Consider the following 16311-nt stretch of genomic DNA (forward strand, 5'->3'; position numbering starts at 1 on the left):
AGTCTTCTCAGTCACAAATGTCTTAAATTATGAAACGAGTTCTCAGAAACGTTTGGATGGAGTCATGGTTGTGCAAAACACCCTCGCGTTGACCATATTTGGATCCAAGTTCGGTGCAAAGCCAGCAAGTTTGGGTTGGCAGACATAGTGGTGTGCAAAAATAAAGGGAAGCAGAACATGTCACTTTGAGAAGGAACATACAAAACCCATACTGTATGTGGTAAAATATTTAGTTAACAAGCTCATTCTTTTCGTCAATCTTACCCTTTTAAGATGATTCTGTAATAAAACATACATTCACACAATGGATGAAAAGGTCAAGTTAGTTTTTCTTATGTGCAAAAAAGCTAAAATATGAGAATAAACGTTCATTTATTGAATATTAAAAGGTAAACCAATGGTTTAAAAAGACAAGCAATCACTGACACCTGAGTTTCCTAAAGTAAAAGTAGCTTTTCCCAACCCTTGATCAAGCTCAACCTTTCCAGAAAAATGTCTTTCTAATTCATTCCATGCATAGAGAATAGATAAGAACACGGAGTGCATCAGTATGAGTGATAAAAGTAGGCTTTAACTTTGCTATTATATTGTGGGTCCAATGTGGTCAAATTGTTTTAGTTACAAGAATACATTTAAGGTGGTCCAAGTATCCAATATAAGACGTAACTTGTAAGCTTCTCTTTGAAGATCTTCCAGATCCAAACTGGTAGAATGATCTTGTCAGACCAATGAACAGAGAATAGGAATCCCTGTACTGGCATTGGAATGTCTTCAATTGGCACATCAATGGGTATGTGTCTGTGGATCATGGATGACACTACAGTGGTTGAGAGGTTGACAACAAGATGAGAAGATCAACTGCCGTCGCAGTCGTCAATAAAGATACATTGACCCAAGAGATAACATCAAGAGGTCTGAAATCAGGTTGCCAAAAGTTGTAGATGCTAGCAAATGACGTTAATCTGCGTTTTTGGTTCGAGAAAAATCCAATAGAGTAACCAATTCAAGAAAGAAACTCAGAGATACATATGGAAAATAACACTTTCCAATCCCATCCCATGTTTACCGTACATTGGAAGTGATGCTTTCATCTACTTCTATAGATGATTCGGGTCCAAATATTAGAAAACCTTTTTCACATACAAAACGTAAGCAAGTCAAACAATCATTCTTACAGACATAATGAACAAGAATACACATTTATAATTCAAATATTTAAATACTATAATGTCTTAGTAGCCCTTTACAACGCGACAAAGGTAAATAGAAATAATCTTTCCACAACTATGTGAAGTTGAACACTTTGTCCTCTATTAAACTAATGGACTTGTCTTTCAGCATCTCTTCGCTCTCCACAAACTTGTACCCAAATCGCTTGAGTGTCGGGCCGCAGACATCCTGGACCACTTGTGCGATTTTAAAAGGTAAACTGAATCTCCATTTCTCTACTTGTTCCGACGAATTCTTCTGTGTGGAGTAAGGTCCTCTGGTCTGGATGGAGGTCTGCGTGTTCTTCTGAATCCAGGATTTGACCCGTGCAGTGAAGGGAATGCCAGTAAACTTGTACATCTCAGCCGCTTTTCTCATGGGAAACCTGGCGATGTCTTCGTAACGCACCAGCATGTAGCGCCTGCGTAGCCACTTAGGCTGCCTGAGGCCTACCTCCGCCGACAATCTGATGCTGTCACAGTTCGCCTTCAGCATTCTCACCTCCGCGTCGTCAAGAGGAATGTTGCCGTCCTTCGCCCACCTCATCCAATTCTTATATCTGGCGACGAAAGCCACCATGCGTGAGGCTAAAACCGCTCGAGGATCTCTGACAAGCTGGATGAATTTCACATCTAGGCTTGGGTCCTCAGTCAGCGGACGAAGCGTTTCCAGTTGGCGAACCCTCACCGACTTGATAGTCCTGTGCTCCTTCTGAAGGCAAGATGAGGAGGCCAGAGTTAGGTTCAGAGGTCCACAGCGTCTATTTTTACAATGATACGGCTCGTATAATCCTCTGACAACAGGACTGCAGATCGAGTCTTCACAAAGCGAGATGCTGGAATCCCTGCGGAACAGTGCCGCCGTGATGTGGTCTACCGGCTGAGGCTCAATGAAATCCTCCAAGAGCGAGAAATCACAGTGGAAGAGCCGCCGGAGAACCTCACGGTACGCCGTTGCGTTGGCGCCGCCGGATTCCGACGTTAGCATTTTCTCCACGTGCCACAAAGGCTCGAAAAGGTAAAACATATTGTCGCCCTGCTGGTTGAAAAACTCGCCCACGAAGGAGGAGCCGGTCCTCGTGGTGGCTAGGAGGAGGATGTGTTTGCGGCGCCTTGTCACCTCCTGAGGCTGGCTGTAGTTCTCAAGGCGTCGCGTCATGAGGGTTAAAGCAGTCTGCATTTTTTTAAGAGACATGGCTTGAACTTTGTGTCTGAGCAGGATTTGGGAAAGACCTCCAGTCGGTAATGGTGTCTGTGGGGTCTGCTTCGGGGACAGCTTATCAGATACCCTTAAAAACACGACAATAATCTCTGTTAGAAAGCATAGTTGTGTCAGCTTTTAGGGCAGAGTCAGAAATGTTCCGAAAGCTAACTAACAGTCGTGCTATTTATAATTCCTTTAATTATTTCAACTTCCAAAATAAACCCTTCTCAAAGTTATGTTCATTTATTCCACAACCCATGATCATATCCCAAATTAGACCATATTCGTTTAAATTATTTATTTAATGGGTGAATACTTCACAGCAAGAAGGTTGCTGGTTCAATTGCAGGCCGAGCCAACCTTTCTGTGTGGAGTTTGTATGTTCTCCCCGTGTTGCGTGGGTTTACTCCGGGCACTCCGGTTTCCTCCCACAGTCCAAAAACACACAGAGGTTGATTGAAAACTTTGGGAAATTGTCCATAGGTATGAGAGTGTGTGTGAATGGTTGTCTGTTTTTGGGTGTGCCCTGCAACAGACTGGCATCCTGTCCAGGGAGTCCCCTGCCTCTCACCCTATGATACTGGGATAGGCTCCCATGACCCTGGTAAGGGATAAAGCCGTAGACAATGAATGAATACGTTGTCTTTCTTCCCATGTATTCCTGTTTAACCAAGAGTTCCTTTAAAAAATAATATATAATCAAATAGGGTTTTAACATCATGGATACACACCTAGAATTATTTACCATTTTTTCTTCCTTCAGACTTGATGACCCTTCACAACAACCAAAGTGCATTATGGCCCATTAGGAAATCGAATTTCAATCGCAGCATTAACTACTATTTATCTAATCGATCACTGTTTAATTTGTTAATCTAAGGTAACTCTTTAAATATTGCATAAATATTTCTATGTTCATCAAGGTATGATTCCAAACACTTTCAAGACATTGTTTTTACATAATTTTTTAAGTAATATTATAAAGTTGTTTATCATATTTTGCACATTCTTGATGTTTATTTATAGGGGAAAAAATTGTTTCGTGCAAATCAACCTTCAATTTTGACATTGTAGCAATTTGATATCAGGCCGGTACCAAATATATTTGCTGGACTACAGTCTTGGTATTTGAAGGGTAGTATTATTAATACTTTATATAAATCCAATATGTGGCTGTTAAAGGTCTTTGTTCTTACCTTGAGATCAAGTTGTTCTCCTTCTCAATGATAACAAGTGCCATCAAGAAGGCGAAGCATATTGAGTATTTGATCCTCATTCTTGAATGTCGTGTCCGTCCTGTGAATTTCCTTTTCCAGACTTCCTTTCCTCCGAGCGGGTTCTGCCAATCCGACGTGTCACTTGGTCAGTAAATTGACTCGGTAGATGCTGCACGACGCTTCATCCTAGAAGCAAAACCCCAAAGTGTGAGTGACATCTCTGAGACAGACCATCAACAAGTTATCAGACGATAAGGAAGTTGTTATCTGCCGTCGCATATGAAACCACGACGACAGTTGACTCAGAAGTGCCTATTTCCTGTGTGAGCGGCTCGGTCTATGACAATGTAAAATAACAAACATGGGTTGAACAAAAGGAACATTCGACATGAAACGACTAATCTTACACTACGTCTCACCCAAATCCTAAGTGCCCCCGTGCAATTGAGGAGCATGCCCACCCAGCATGCAAGACTGGAGGCTGCTGCAAACTGTTATTTGTGTGTCTGTGCAGTTTGTTTATCAGCAACACTTTTGTAATTAAACTGAAGTTTGCACAAAAAAAAAATGCATGAAGTCATTCTGCGCTGGTGCAGTGTTCAACATTTCCCACCAGTGACTGTCCGACGGACCCTCTGTGGTCCAAACTACCAGCTGTTTCTCCGCGTTAACAGTAGAACCCTTTGACAGAGTGGCATGTCCTGGTGATACACCAGACCATCTGTTGGTGCACTGACTCTCGTCATCGCCCGTCTTTGTTCTCCATGAATCACGGCGTTGTACAGCTTTAGAGCAGGAACAGTCCTTTTCTCACAGTTTCTAGATTTGATTTCATGCAGTTAATTGTTCAAGTAAAGACTCTTCTGGTATTTGTTGATTTATATAACTAAATATACTAATGTATAGAAGCAAACAACACAACTAGTACTAAATGATTTATCGATCTATGATCAAATTGTGATGTCATACAACACAATCCTGTCAAGGCTGTCTTTTTAAGAGCTAGTGTCAACAGTTGATGCCGTAGGAACAACAACGCCATCGCTCTAATTTTGCTTAGTTGATTCAAAACACTGTTTAATTGTTTGTAGAGAATTTAGCAATGTATTGTACTCACAAAATGTATTTATTTATTCCTTAAACCTTCCTTTATACAATGAGTCCCTTGGTTATGTTAAACTAGATTTCAGTGGGCGTGGCTTAATCAGATTTTCTAATGTAAATATTTCAATGAAAAGAGAGTTTTTGTACAAACAGACACATACTGATGATACAATAGAGGTCCAACATATATTTAAGACACACTTAAATCAACACATTAGTTGATCATTATCTCTTCAGTCTTGAGTTAGAGTAGACATTACTGTAAATGTTAGTGTACATTAAGAATTGTATCTTTATCTGAAGGAAATCAGGAATAAATACGTTCAATATCTGCCAGAATGATCAAAATAGATGTTTTTCTTTACACACCCTCGAAAAAGCGTTGAGATAAACTCTGTGCTGACCTCCACCCTGTCATGTTGATGTTCCTCATCCTCTTATCTGAGATCAAAGGAGAAGTTGTCTCAACAAACACACTTCCGTTTCAAAAGATCTGACGCCGAAAAATTAAATATTCCGAATCTATGGAGACGTCGCAGCGGCTCTAATCTGAGTCTCAGATGCCACGGCTCCTACACCGATTGAATTGTGATCCTCGAAGCTCAGGATTGGCTCTATATGTAATATTGGTCTTTCATTCAAAGCGCAGCAACATAGAGGGTCTACACACACTAATGACCAGCATCGGGTCTTTCATGTGCTCTTTCACAGGAGCAGCTGCTGTCAGACCAGCTTGTTGGGTAACGATATCATAAAGCCACTTCTGAGCCGTGAACTCTCCACAGCAGCCTCTTCATTAAAGGTGTTTCCTGTTCATGTCACACGACATCACTGGGAACCGTTTCTATCAACAAACACTCTTGAAAAATAAAAGAAGTGTGAGCGATTCACGAGTTCATGATGACGGTGACTCATCTGCAGCTTCCGTTTAACACATGTGGCCGTTCTGGTCCGACATCCTGCCGCAACCACCGACACGGGTCACTTTCTGATCCCGTACGACTGCACTTAGTCTAAACACAGCCAAAAGGCTGGACCCCGGGCGAGGAAATGGGATGGGTAAAGGTCCAACTGGAGCAGTGACGTGAAGCCGTGTGCAGCGAGATGGTGAACAGCATCTGTCCTGGGAGGAAACATGGGCTCCGTTTTTGCACCACCCTGCTGCATGCCACAACCACAAAGGTCTCTTTACACGGGGGTGAGTCCAAACCCCCCTCCAGGCTGAGACGGCAGAACATAAACTCGCAAGTCATTTACACGTCAGCGGGTCAGCGGCTTAGCCCCCCGGACGTTACCAGGCGTGGAGAACTGACCACCGCAGCAGATAATGAGGCTTTCCCTATCCAAATAAGACTTTATGGAAATAAACCTGGCTTTAAATATTTCCTGTGTCAACAAATCTTTGATTGTTGATATTAACTATATTTGGACTTTTCCTAAATTTATTCTCAGACGTTTCAAACAAGGGGCCAAAATCTTTCAAATGAGTCACAGGTTGGACAAAAAAGTATATTAAATAAACTCTCTTTAACAGGAAGTATAATTGATAATTAAGTTAACTTTCTGCGGTTCAATGTATCTTCTATATCTCTGCTGTTGTTTATTATTGGAAGTCTCTGTATAATAATCTACATATCTTATCTTAAACACTGTCATCTTTATGGGTCACCATATCAAAATTGAGATTATTTTTATCTCTATTTTTAGACAAATATCAGGTGGGCCACAAACAATTGACTTAGAATTGACTCAGTTCGACCTGTTTTTTTGGCCTTCAATGCATAAAAAAGGGTATTTCGTCTTATTAATAATAATAAACAAATAACATAGGTGACGTAAGATGTAATTTGTTTCAAGTTTACTCTTCAGAAAAATGGGTAAAGTAGAGAAAATAAGTATCAAACTCTATATTGTAGAAAGTGTTAATGAGATGTATTTTTAAAGACTTTAACATTTGGTTTTTGCAGGTCATGATGTTTCATTTGTGTGGTTTTTAAAGGAGATAGGAACCTCTGGATGATTTGATACAAACTTGTAACCAACACAGAAACTATAAATTAGTGTTGTTATTGTGGCTTTTTTAAAACACGCCAAAGACATGAAAAAAACATGTTGATGCCAATGTATTGGAAAAACAATGACTATTTTGAAGGTGGTTACGAATCAACAATGTGACTCATTTAATTATACAATGGATTTAGTCGACAGTCGTGACAAATGTGATGCTAAAAGATGATAATGTGTCATCAGGTTTTTCATTTTAATGCATCAAATTTCAACGTGGTTTCCTGTTGTCAACCTGGATCTGCTCCAGCAACAATGTCTCTCCCACACAGCAAAATGATTCAATTATTGTGATGTAAATTCATGGCTTCATGCATTTGTATCCATAGAAAAACTGGGAAATGTGTGTGTTTTTTTCTTTCCTGATGAATTAGATCTTTGCCAATTATCTCAGCTTATTGCATCTGCTGCGTTAAGAAACACACACCGGGATGTGACAGTGTTGAATATTCACAAACCGTTGATGCGTTTGACACGTTTGATCATCTGCTCATAACAAAACTGCCACAGCTCCGTTTATCATGCGGTTAGAAATTCTTCTAATAGCTGCCTCTTACTTACTGTGAGTCTCATTTAACAGCAGCCACTGAAGTGTTGTCACACACCTAATAAATGACTCTTCCTGCTAGTTTACACCTCGGATTTGCTCCTAAATTAAGTATATTTATTACCATGTGTTGTTACAGTTGAGCTGTGTCAGGCTGGATGAAGTTTTTAAATATGCACTTGTTTTACAAAGACAGCTGTCTGACAAGTTCATCGTTGGTCAGAGCGTCAGAGTCTTGAAGTGTGGGAACAGACGAACATTACAATCTCAGGAAATAGAAGATACATCAAGATGGTGCTGATTGGGAACATCCACCAGAATTATAGCATTAAAAAGGTGACACACGACCACAAAAAAATGGAGATGACAAATCTGATGAAGCATTGGTGCAATAATAACCTACTTCTTCTATGGTTAATAACTTAGTTCTTATAGTGTTAATAACCAGTTATACAAGTGTTAATAACCCAGTTATTCCATGGTTATTAACCCAGTTCTTCATTTGTTAACCTAGTTCTTCTAGTGTTAATAACCTAGTTCTTTTAGCGTTAATAACCCAGTTCTTCAATGGATAATAACCTAGTTCTTCTCGTGTTAATAACCTAGTTATTTTAGTGTTAATAACACAGTTCTTCAATGGTTAATAACCTCGTTCTTCTAGTGTTAATAACCTAGTTATTTTCACGTTAATAACCCAGTTCTTCAATGGTTAATAACCTCGTTCTTCTAGTGTTAATAACCTAGTTATTTTCACGTTGATAACCCAGTTCTTCAATGGTTAATAACCTAGTTATTCTAGTGTTAATAACCTAGTTATGTTAGTGTTAATAACACAGTTCTTCAATGGTTAATAACCTAGTTCTTCTAGTGTTAATAACCTAGTTATTTTAGTGTTAATAACACAGTTCTTCAATGGATAATAACCTAGTTCTTCTAGTGTTAATAACCTAGTTATTTTAGTGTTAATAACGCAGTTCTTCAATGGTTAATAACCTCGTTCTTCTAGTGTTAATAACCTAGTCCTTTTCACGTTAATAACCCAGTTCTTCAATGGTTAATAACCTCGTTCTTCTAGTGTTAATAACCTAGTTCTTTTCACGTTAATAACCCAGTTCTTCAATGGTTAATAACCTCGTTCTTCTAGTGTTAATAACCTAGTTCTTTTCACGTTAATAACACAGTTCTTCAATGGTTAATAAACAAGTTCTTCTAGTGTTAATAACCCTGCTCTTCAAGTGGGGTTGGCAATGGGACATTAAGGGGCAGGATAACAGTTTGCATGCACAGAAACACCTGCAAACCAGTTTTGTTTTTAACTCAAATAAGTGATGTATCAAGTGCATTAAATGGTTTTGATGTTTAAAAAAAAAGGCATCAAGTTTTGTTTAATGCATTTTAGTAACCCTTTCTATTATATTGTGTTTACATTGTTTGCTGCCTTCCTTGTAAAACTGAAGTTTATTGCATTAGGTCTAACCTGGTTAAATAAAGAATAATAAATAAAATAAATGTGTACCTTTGGGTGTCACAGGTGATAACTGCCCTGTCAGAATGAGAGTCATGCACAAGTGTCTAGTAGGTACCAAAAGTATTAAACACTTTGTGTGTAAGTGTCAACATTTATCTTTTTGTATTGTTTTTTGGGGTATTTTTCATGAATTAAACTCCGTTCAATGGTCTCTTTACAGAAGCTGTGCAGAGCCTTTTGTATCTGTCCAGCCTGAAACACACAATCTTGAATTAAATAATCAAATACAACTTGTATTACTTTTAGATGGGTTTATTAGCGAATTAATAAATCAGCCCTTAGATATTCTAACACAAAGATGTTAAAGTTTTGTTATTTAATGATCACAAAGATAAACACTTTTACTGTCTGGGAACCTGCTGTTACCCAGGGTAGCTTGGAGGGCTCTATTGCAAAAAAAATATATAATTGATCTCATCTCAAAAACACGATTACTCGTTTAAAACAAATCCGATTTCAGCATTGCATTTATTTGATGTTTATTTTTTTAATTTTATCGTGATGACCTAATGCAGTAATAAAATACAATGTGTTGCACTAGTCGTGCACCTGCTTATTTGCTACTTTTTTTGCCACGTTTTACAGTAAATTGAATGTTAAAGTAAGAGATAATTGAAAGTGCATGATTTTCCTCGGCAACATGGATGGATGTTTATTTAAGAATGCTGACCATCACGTCTTTTCAATTAAGACTCTATATTGAACCTTCATCACGTGGTTTTGATCTTTGTTCTAAATTTTGTTTTTCTTCATTTAAAATGTTCCAGAAGTTTACCTAGAAGAAGAAAAAAAGAAAGAAAATATTGAGTAATCCCAACTCACCATACTGATGTGTTTTGGTCTGGTTTTCGTTCGTCAAGTTTCATTAGAAGTTCTCCCAAAAGTAACTCCCGGCAGATTATAATTCCATTGACAAATCCCAGAACGCGTTAAAGTGAGGGGCAGGAAAACGACTTGATCCAGGGAGCGGGTTTGTGTGAGGAGCTGGAGCGTGAAGGCACTGGAAGTGGATCAGATGGAAACATGTTGCGCTGCTCGGTGGTCTGAAGAGTTTTGTGAAGCCAACTGTGGAAGTTCAGTGACCCCCCCCCCCCACCTCCGACCTTCTGCCCTCAGAATGGACGAACATTTTAGATTTTTTTTACAACATGGAATTCAGTGTTTAAACTCAATATTTGGTCTAAGATAAACATAACTTTCATAAATTTCCCTTTTATTTAAAAAATATACATACATAATCATTCTTCTAGCGGGAATATTTAGGTTGCAATACCGCCATCTAGTGGACATACTTGAACTTGGTAAGGAATTCGCCAAGACATAATTGTAATAATTATCAATTTAATAAAACTGTTATATATATAAAAATAACCTTTATTGTAATTGACGTGAAAACAAGTCTAAAAAACAACCTCTTACAAGGGTTAAAAAAAACACAGGAAAACAATAACTTACTTATAAACATAGATGTCAACGAAGACAGGATCATTGAAATCAATTAATTACTATTAAGTTAATATTATTTTGGGTGAATAATAAAATAGATGAATAAGTATAGCAAAGTTTTCTATGCTCCTTTTATTCTCAATAATCTTGTATGATTTCAGTGGAAAACTTTGTACAATTGTATGTGAAGGACACATTGGGAACTCAAAGACCATGATTGTGTCCCATCTTTATGTGGTTCAACTTCCGGAATAGTTTAAGTCATGTGATCACAGCAGACATTGGAACCAGCCTGTAAAAATGTTCTAATAACGTGTCACAGACACACCTGAGGATCTAATAAACATCATGTGTGGTCCAGCAGTTCCAGCACCGTCACTAAAAATAGAGGTTCCAAACTTTCCAAGGAGCAGACGGTGTCCTCACAAGCTGGTGGCAGTCGATGAGATTGACTGAAGACCCGCTATCCCGACACTTGATATTATACTTTTGTACAAACAAACAAGATGCTGATAAGTTTGAACAGCAGACGTGGTAAATAAAGTGCAACTCATTGATTGTTTTATATTCTCTGAGATATCGTTTGTCCCATTGAATCAAGTCCATTGCTGTGTCTCAAATCGCATACTTGCGTACTCAAAGTTAGTATTTTTATGGCGTAAGTGCGTCTCAATTCTAAGTATGCAAAATTAAGTGCGCCATGCACACTAAATTGGCGTACTAAAACGCCCACAAAACTGAGTACGGTTCGATGGACACTATCTACCCTAAACGTCCGCCATCTTAGTGACGTTGTAAACACTAGTTACGTCATATATAGATGCATATATTTATATACTTAAAGGTGCATTTTCAGCAGCAGTAGAAGGATGAGACGTCTTCAGTGCTGATACCAGCTTAAATATCTCGCGAATATTTCGATTCTCATATTTTTTCTTTATTTATTTTTCCAAACTTGCAAAACGTGCTGCCAGCAGGTGTCAGCGATAGCGTTAAATAGAAGTAGAAGAAGAAGCTGTAGCGTCATTTCCGGTTAGTTTGTAGCGGCAGTGTTTGATTTGAGACATACTATCTGTTGAGAATTTGCGTACTAGTTAGTATGTACACTATCCTGATGCATACTAACTTCTAGTATACTAAGAGAAGTATGCGATTTGAGACACAGCACATGTCTCTCTGGTTCCACCCCAGTTATATGTTTCCAAATATTTGTTGAAAGCACAAACTTGTGTCACAGTTCTTCATGTATAAAACAAAAGACCATCCCTCCGCTCACCTCTGACCACTGGAAACAATGAAGCCGCTCAAGCTGAACAATCACTGACTCATCGCTTGTGTTGCACCGAATGACACGAGCCGACAAAGGTGACCTCAGTGAATGCTACGACAACACGCCACCAACATGGGGGAAGATTCACTCTACGACTTCTCGGCCGAGACTTTGGATGGAGAAGCGGTTCCTCTCAGTAGATTCAGGGGGAAAGTGGTTCTGGTGGTGAACGTCGCCACGTTCTGAGGGTCGACCATAGAGGAGGTAAAACGCTGCTGCGCTTATTCAGTTTTGCACCGTTTGTACTGTGAGATCTTTTGTTTTCAGTATCATCGACTGAATGCACTGATGGAGATGTTTGCCGATCGCAACTTCACTGTCCTGGGATTCTCCTGCAACCAGTTTGGTCTTCAAGCTCCTGGTCGGTGGGAATAGATCTAGGATGTAGCTGTGAATGAAGGCTTGATTTTTTTTACCCATTCAGCCCAATCGTCCGACAAATATTTTTAATGTTTAAAAAGTAAACAGTAAAAGACACTTTAGGTTGAGTCATTTCTTAATATAAATTATATCGAGACATTTTTTTCTATTAATTGTACAAAATATTTTATTTTAAATGAAGCAATATGTTTTCTTTAATGTCATTTTACGACCACACTGATGGACATTGATTTATTTTACAAGAAATACTTTAACACTATAACAAGATAAATTCTGAAAAATGACTGTACTTTTATCTTTCTACTACCAAACAGAATTATTACAATTATTACACACAATCTTAGCTATGAGAAGTGTTTTGAATGTTACAACTCTATTCATTGTATCTCAATAGAAATATTTACCTCTCTTTGCTTATTTTAGAATAACTGTCATGTTTGCTGTTAAGATAGCATTCCCCATTGACATGCATGGTAAACAAAGCTAGCATCAGTGTTTTTAGAAAATCCCAGAAACTCCATAGCAACTTTGAATTTCTGCTTCTTTTATTGACATGATTGTTATCAGCTAACTTTCAACCACCCCTGCATATCAATAGTTACCATTACCTAAAAAGAAATCTTAGATTAGACTTGATAGATTATTCTTGTATAAAAGGGTCAGAGTAATGCTGCTGAGAAGTGAATTATTGTGGGATAACTTGATTCATAAATGATGGAAAAATGATATAAGAAAAACATCCAATGGTAGTGTGATGAACAGATTTCTGATTGTCATGGTATCAGTTAATAAATGCTGCCAGTTTTAAAACAACCCATTTGTATAAAAGCATAATATTTATTCAAAGAATATTTTTTAATGTACAATATGCTTCAAAAACATAATAAAAACACAATTTGATCGCGATGTCTTCTCTTCTAGAGGGCAACCATGAAACCCTGAATATCTTGAAATATGTGAGACCTGGAAATGGGTTTGTGCCAAAGTTTCCTGTCTTTGCTAAAGTGGAAGTGAACGGATTGAATGAGGATCCACTTTTTGCTTACCTAAAGGTAACACAAACCTTTTTTTTCTTGACAAGACTATTTTTTTAATTTATTTTAAGTTTATTTTCACAGGATGCGTTGCCTTTTGTGAACCCGGTGATTGGAGAAATAACGAAATTCTATTGGTCACCCATCAAAGTCAACGACATACGATGGAATTTCGAAAGATTTCTTATCGCTGCGGATGGAAAACCTTTCCGAAGGTACACTGGAAGACAGCGAATCTCAGATTATACACTTTACATTTTCTTTAAAAAAATCCCTTGTTTGGATTCTCTTTCCCTGCAGGTTTGACCTTTACACCCCCATCAACGAGGTGGAGAAGGACATCGCAGCACTTGTGTAAAGAATCTCTTGGGGTCAGCACCAGCGGGAGAGTGACGATCCCTCGGTAAATGCGTTGATGCGGCCGAGCTGGATCTGATGGGAGGAGAAGAAGAACTCAGAACTTCAGTGCATTCATTCTGAGAACATTTATCTTCGTCCCCTGGAGTGTCTTCATACGAGATTCAATCATTCAAGTTGTTTGATTAATAAATAGATCAGCTACTATTGTTGTGTTGGTTCATTCTGTTAAAACGTTGAGAGGATATATGACATATATGTATTATTAAAAGAAATGGTGTTTACTTAAATAATCTTTCACTGAAAGACATTTAATAAAGTATCGTATTAAATTTTAAATAATTGAATGAGATCATTTAATAATTCTGATATCTGGATATTTATTTAACTATAAATGGTTTGGGCTGTCTGGAAGGGATACTTTACTCATTTTCTATTGCTTATTTCAGTCTTTTATCCTGTACTACCACCACAAAAAAATCCCATGTTGTGGCTCTGGCAATAAACGTTTCTGATTTTGAATCTGAATAAATGTTGTAAAAATGTGTTGAACAAAGATTATTCTTACATTTTTCAACTTTTCTATTAATCCGTAACAGTAGAAAATGTATTTCATTGACGAATTTAATTAAAATTAAACAAGAGTGCAAAATGTATCTAGTAAGAAGCCATTATTTAGTGACATATTATGATATAATTAAGTGGCAGTTATGCTCGGGGATTGTTTTTATATATTATACATTAAATTGCATCTATAAAAGAATATGTCCCCGGTGAGTACGTCCATGTTCGCGCATGCGCCCTCGCTTCGCGTCCTGACACTACTCAAGTAAACATGGCGGGGGTTAGCTTCCGAAGGCTAGCCCAGGCTCTTGTTAGAAGCCGAAGGACTGTCATACCAGCCCTATTGTCCTCGTCTAGGGCAGGTTAGTGGTCTGTCAGTTGCTACCTAAGACTTAAATAAATCCTTGCGTGTCCGTCTGTATAGTATTTATCTGTTTGTCGACATAACCTTGACATGCTAACGTTAGCTGCAGCTAGCGACGCAGTTGTTGTCATTCTGAATGGAAGCGAACGTAATTTATTGTACTTTTGTTTACGTCTTTGTTTACTGTTTTAGCATCTGGTGGCAGCTTCGCCGGTCTTGGTCCATATCCCAAGACCCCCGAGGAGAGGGCGGCAGCTGCCAAAAAGTACAACATGAGACTTGAGGACTACGAGCCGTATCCCGATAAAGGAGAGGGGTAAGAGTTTTGGTTGTAAATGTCCTTAAAAGTGTGTGTCTTGCTCGTGGACAATTTGGGGTCAACAGATATTTGCCAGCACCAAAAGACCTGGGGTTGTTATAAAGAATGAAATGTTGAATAACAAAACTATTCAATGTGATCATTGTTTTTATATTGATTCTGATGTGGTTTACTTACAGCTATGGAGATTATCCGATGCTTCCAGACCGATCCCAACAAGAGCGTGACCCCTGGTACGAGTGGGACCACCCTGATCTGAGAAGGAACTGGGGTGAGCCGGTAAGCTAAAGAAGTACTCTTATTACTGGGTATACATTAATTAAGAATGTTGTTTTTCACTTTGTTAAATGCTTATTCATTTTAATTCGCTCATTTCATTGATGGCATTTCTGGGGAAAGTGTGAGCCTTTTATTCATAGTAGGTATCCCAACTAGTACGTGCAAGAGGCGGGGGACACTCTGAACAGGTCGCCAGTTCCAGAGCAAGCAGAGATTCACAACCATTCACACACACAAACCTAGGGATAATTTAGTTTTGTCAATCAACATCCGTTTGCTTATGTGTCTGGGTTTGTTCCGGACTCAAGAGTTTCCTCCCAGTGTCCAAAAAAATAAGCTTTTCTGTATGGAGTTTGTTTTTTGTTTTTCTCCAGGTCCTTGTATGGATGTTCTTTGGTAATTTGACACACAAAACATTCTTATAATATAACATCATCATAGAAATTACTGTCAGTGTGTCACTAATTATTTTCCAAAACTATACCAATATTTATTCAAGGTGAAAAGATATATTTTATGAATCAAAATACGTGAGTATTCTGACGCCAATGAGATGCAGAGGTTCATTGGTTACTTTAGATTATGGTGTGTGTCTATTTGTGGTCTGGTGACCAGTGCATAGCGTTTTCCTCCAAGTTGCTGGGAGTGGCCAATGCACACCGTGTCCATATCAAAGAAATAAAACCCCTAAAAATTGGTTATCCTGTATTAATTGACCTTCATTTTTCAAGGAGAGAGGATTAAAAGGCTGGCATCAGTGATGTTATGTTGTATTTTAAATTAGTTTGTTACTTATCAACTCTTTTACAGATATTTTCATTTCCTTTAATGGATGTATACCTAATCAACATGCTTTTGTCCAGACTTGTTCTCACCAACCTTTACTCTTCTTCTATTCTAGATGCATTATCAATTCGACATGTTCACCAGGAACCGCGTGGACACGTCCCCCACTGAAACAGACTGGATAACCATGAATAAACATTTCTTTTTGTTCGTTGGGTCCATGTTATTAATTCTCGCTGTCGGGGCAGTGTTTCCAGTCTATCAACCAGTGGTAAGTATTCGTTGTTAAACGTGTTGCCTTTTGTTTGGTTAAAAAAACGATAATGGATCTGATCATTTGTACAATTTTTCCAGGGGCCAAAACAGTTTCCCTACAACGATCTCTACGTGGAGAGAGGAGGCGATCCTGATAAAGCACCAGAGGAAGTGAAGAATTATGAAATATAATCAATAATTCTAACTATGTTCATATTTATGTCTAATAAAAACCTATGTTAAAAATAAAACCATCTGCTTTTGCTTTCACGTCGCTACCTAATGCAAAGATATTTAATGAAAATTCGTTCTGAAAGTAAACGA

The 16311-nt window shown here is 38.3% G+C and overlaps 3 protein-coding genes across 5 annotated transcripts; 2 read left to right on the forward strand and 1 right to left on the reverse strand.

The window, feature by feature from the left end:
• Window positions 1–355: 355 nt before the first annotated feature.
• chst3b (carbohydrate (chondroitin 6) sulfotransferase 3b) lies at window positions 356–9907 on the reverse strand. Of its 3 annotated transcripts, none has more exons than XM_087784278.1 (3): window positions 9695–9907; window positions 3609–3815; window positions 356–2497 (listed from the first exon to the last, which is right to left on the reverse strand). In XM_087784278.1, the coding sequence occupies exons 2-3, from the start codon at window positions 3686–3688 to the stop codon at window positions 1285–1287; spliced, it is 1293 nt and encodes a 430-aa protein (XP_087640404.1). In that variant the 5' UTR covers window positions 3689–3815; window positions 9695–9907; the 3' UTR covers window positions 356–1284. The 3 variants fall into 3 exon arrangements, with proteins under 3 accessions (XP_087640404.1, XP_087640403.1, XP_087640402.1); XM_087784277.1 differs by lacking the exon at window positions 9695–9907 and adding an exon at window positions 5103–5281; XM_087784276.1 differs by lacking the exon at window positions 9695–9907 and having other exon boundaries at window positions 3609–3883.
• A 1800-nt stretch (window positions 9908–11707) lies between these two features.
• On the forward strand, window positions 11708–13627 carry gpx9 (glutathione peroxidase 9). The gene is made up of 5 exons (XM_087782856.1): window positions 11708–11852; window positions 11916–12009; window positions 12951–13081; window positions 13148–13278; window positions 13364–13627. The coding sequence occupies exons 1-5, from the start codon at window positions 11721–11723 to the stop codon at window positions 13419–13421; spliced, it is 546 nt and encodes a 181-aa protein (XP_087638982.1). The 5' UTR covers window positions 11708–11720; the 3' UTR covers window positions 13422–13627.
• A 613-nt stretch (window positions 13628–14240) lies between these two features.
• ndufb8 (NADH:ubiquinone oxidoreductase subunit B8) lies at window positions 14241–16238 on the forward strand. The gene is made up of 5 exons (XM_087782857.1): window positions 14241–14346; window positions 14541–14664; window positions 14847–14946; window positions 15848–16003; window positions 16087–16238. Exons 1-5 carry the CDS (start codon window positions 14256–14258, stop codon window positions 16177–16179), a joined length of 564 nt encoding a protein of 187 aa, XP_087638983.1. The 5' UTR covers window positions 14241–14255; the 3' UTR covers window positions 16180–16238.
• Window positions 16239–16311: the final 73 nt, after the last annotated feature.

Source organism: Callionymus lyra, chromosome 2 (genome assembly GCF_982586985.1).
Source record: "Callionymus lyra chromosome 2, fCalLyr1.hap1.1, whole genome shotgun sequence".
Lineage (NCBI taxonomy): Eukaryota > Metazoa > Chordata > Actinopteri > Syngnathiformes > Callionymidae > Callionymus > Callionymus lyra.

Coding starts and splice junctions, on each gene's coding strand:
- chst3b (XM_087784278.1), bottom strand. CDS start 3,688: ATGAGGATCAAATACTCAATATGCTTCGCCTTCTTGATGGCACTTGTT. Junction 2,498..3,608: donor GAGAACAACTTGATCTCAAG/GTAAGAACAAAG, acceptor CGTGTTTTTAAG/GGTATCTGATAAGCTGTCCC.
- ndufb8 (XM_087782857.1), top strand. CDS start 14,256: ATGGCGGGGGTTAGCTTCCGAAGGCTAGCCCAGGCTCTTGTTAGAAGC. Junction 14,665..14,846: donor TATCCCGATAAAGGAGAGGG/GTAAGAGTTTTG, acceptor GTTTACTTACAG/CTATGGAGATTATCCGATGC. Junction 14,947..15,847: donor GAAGGAACTGGGGTGAGCCG/GTAAGCTAAAGA, acceptor CTTCTATTCTAG/ATGCATTATCAATTCGACAT.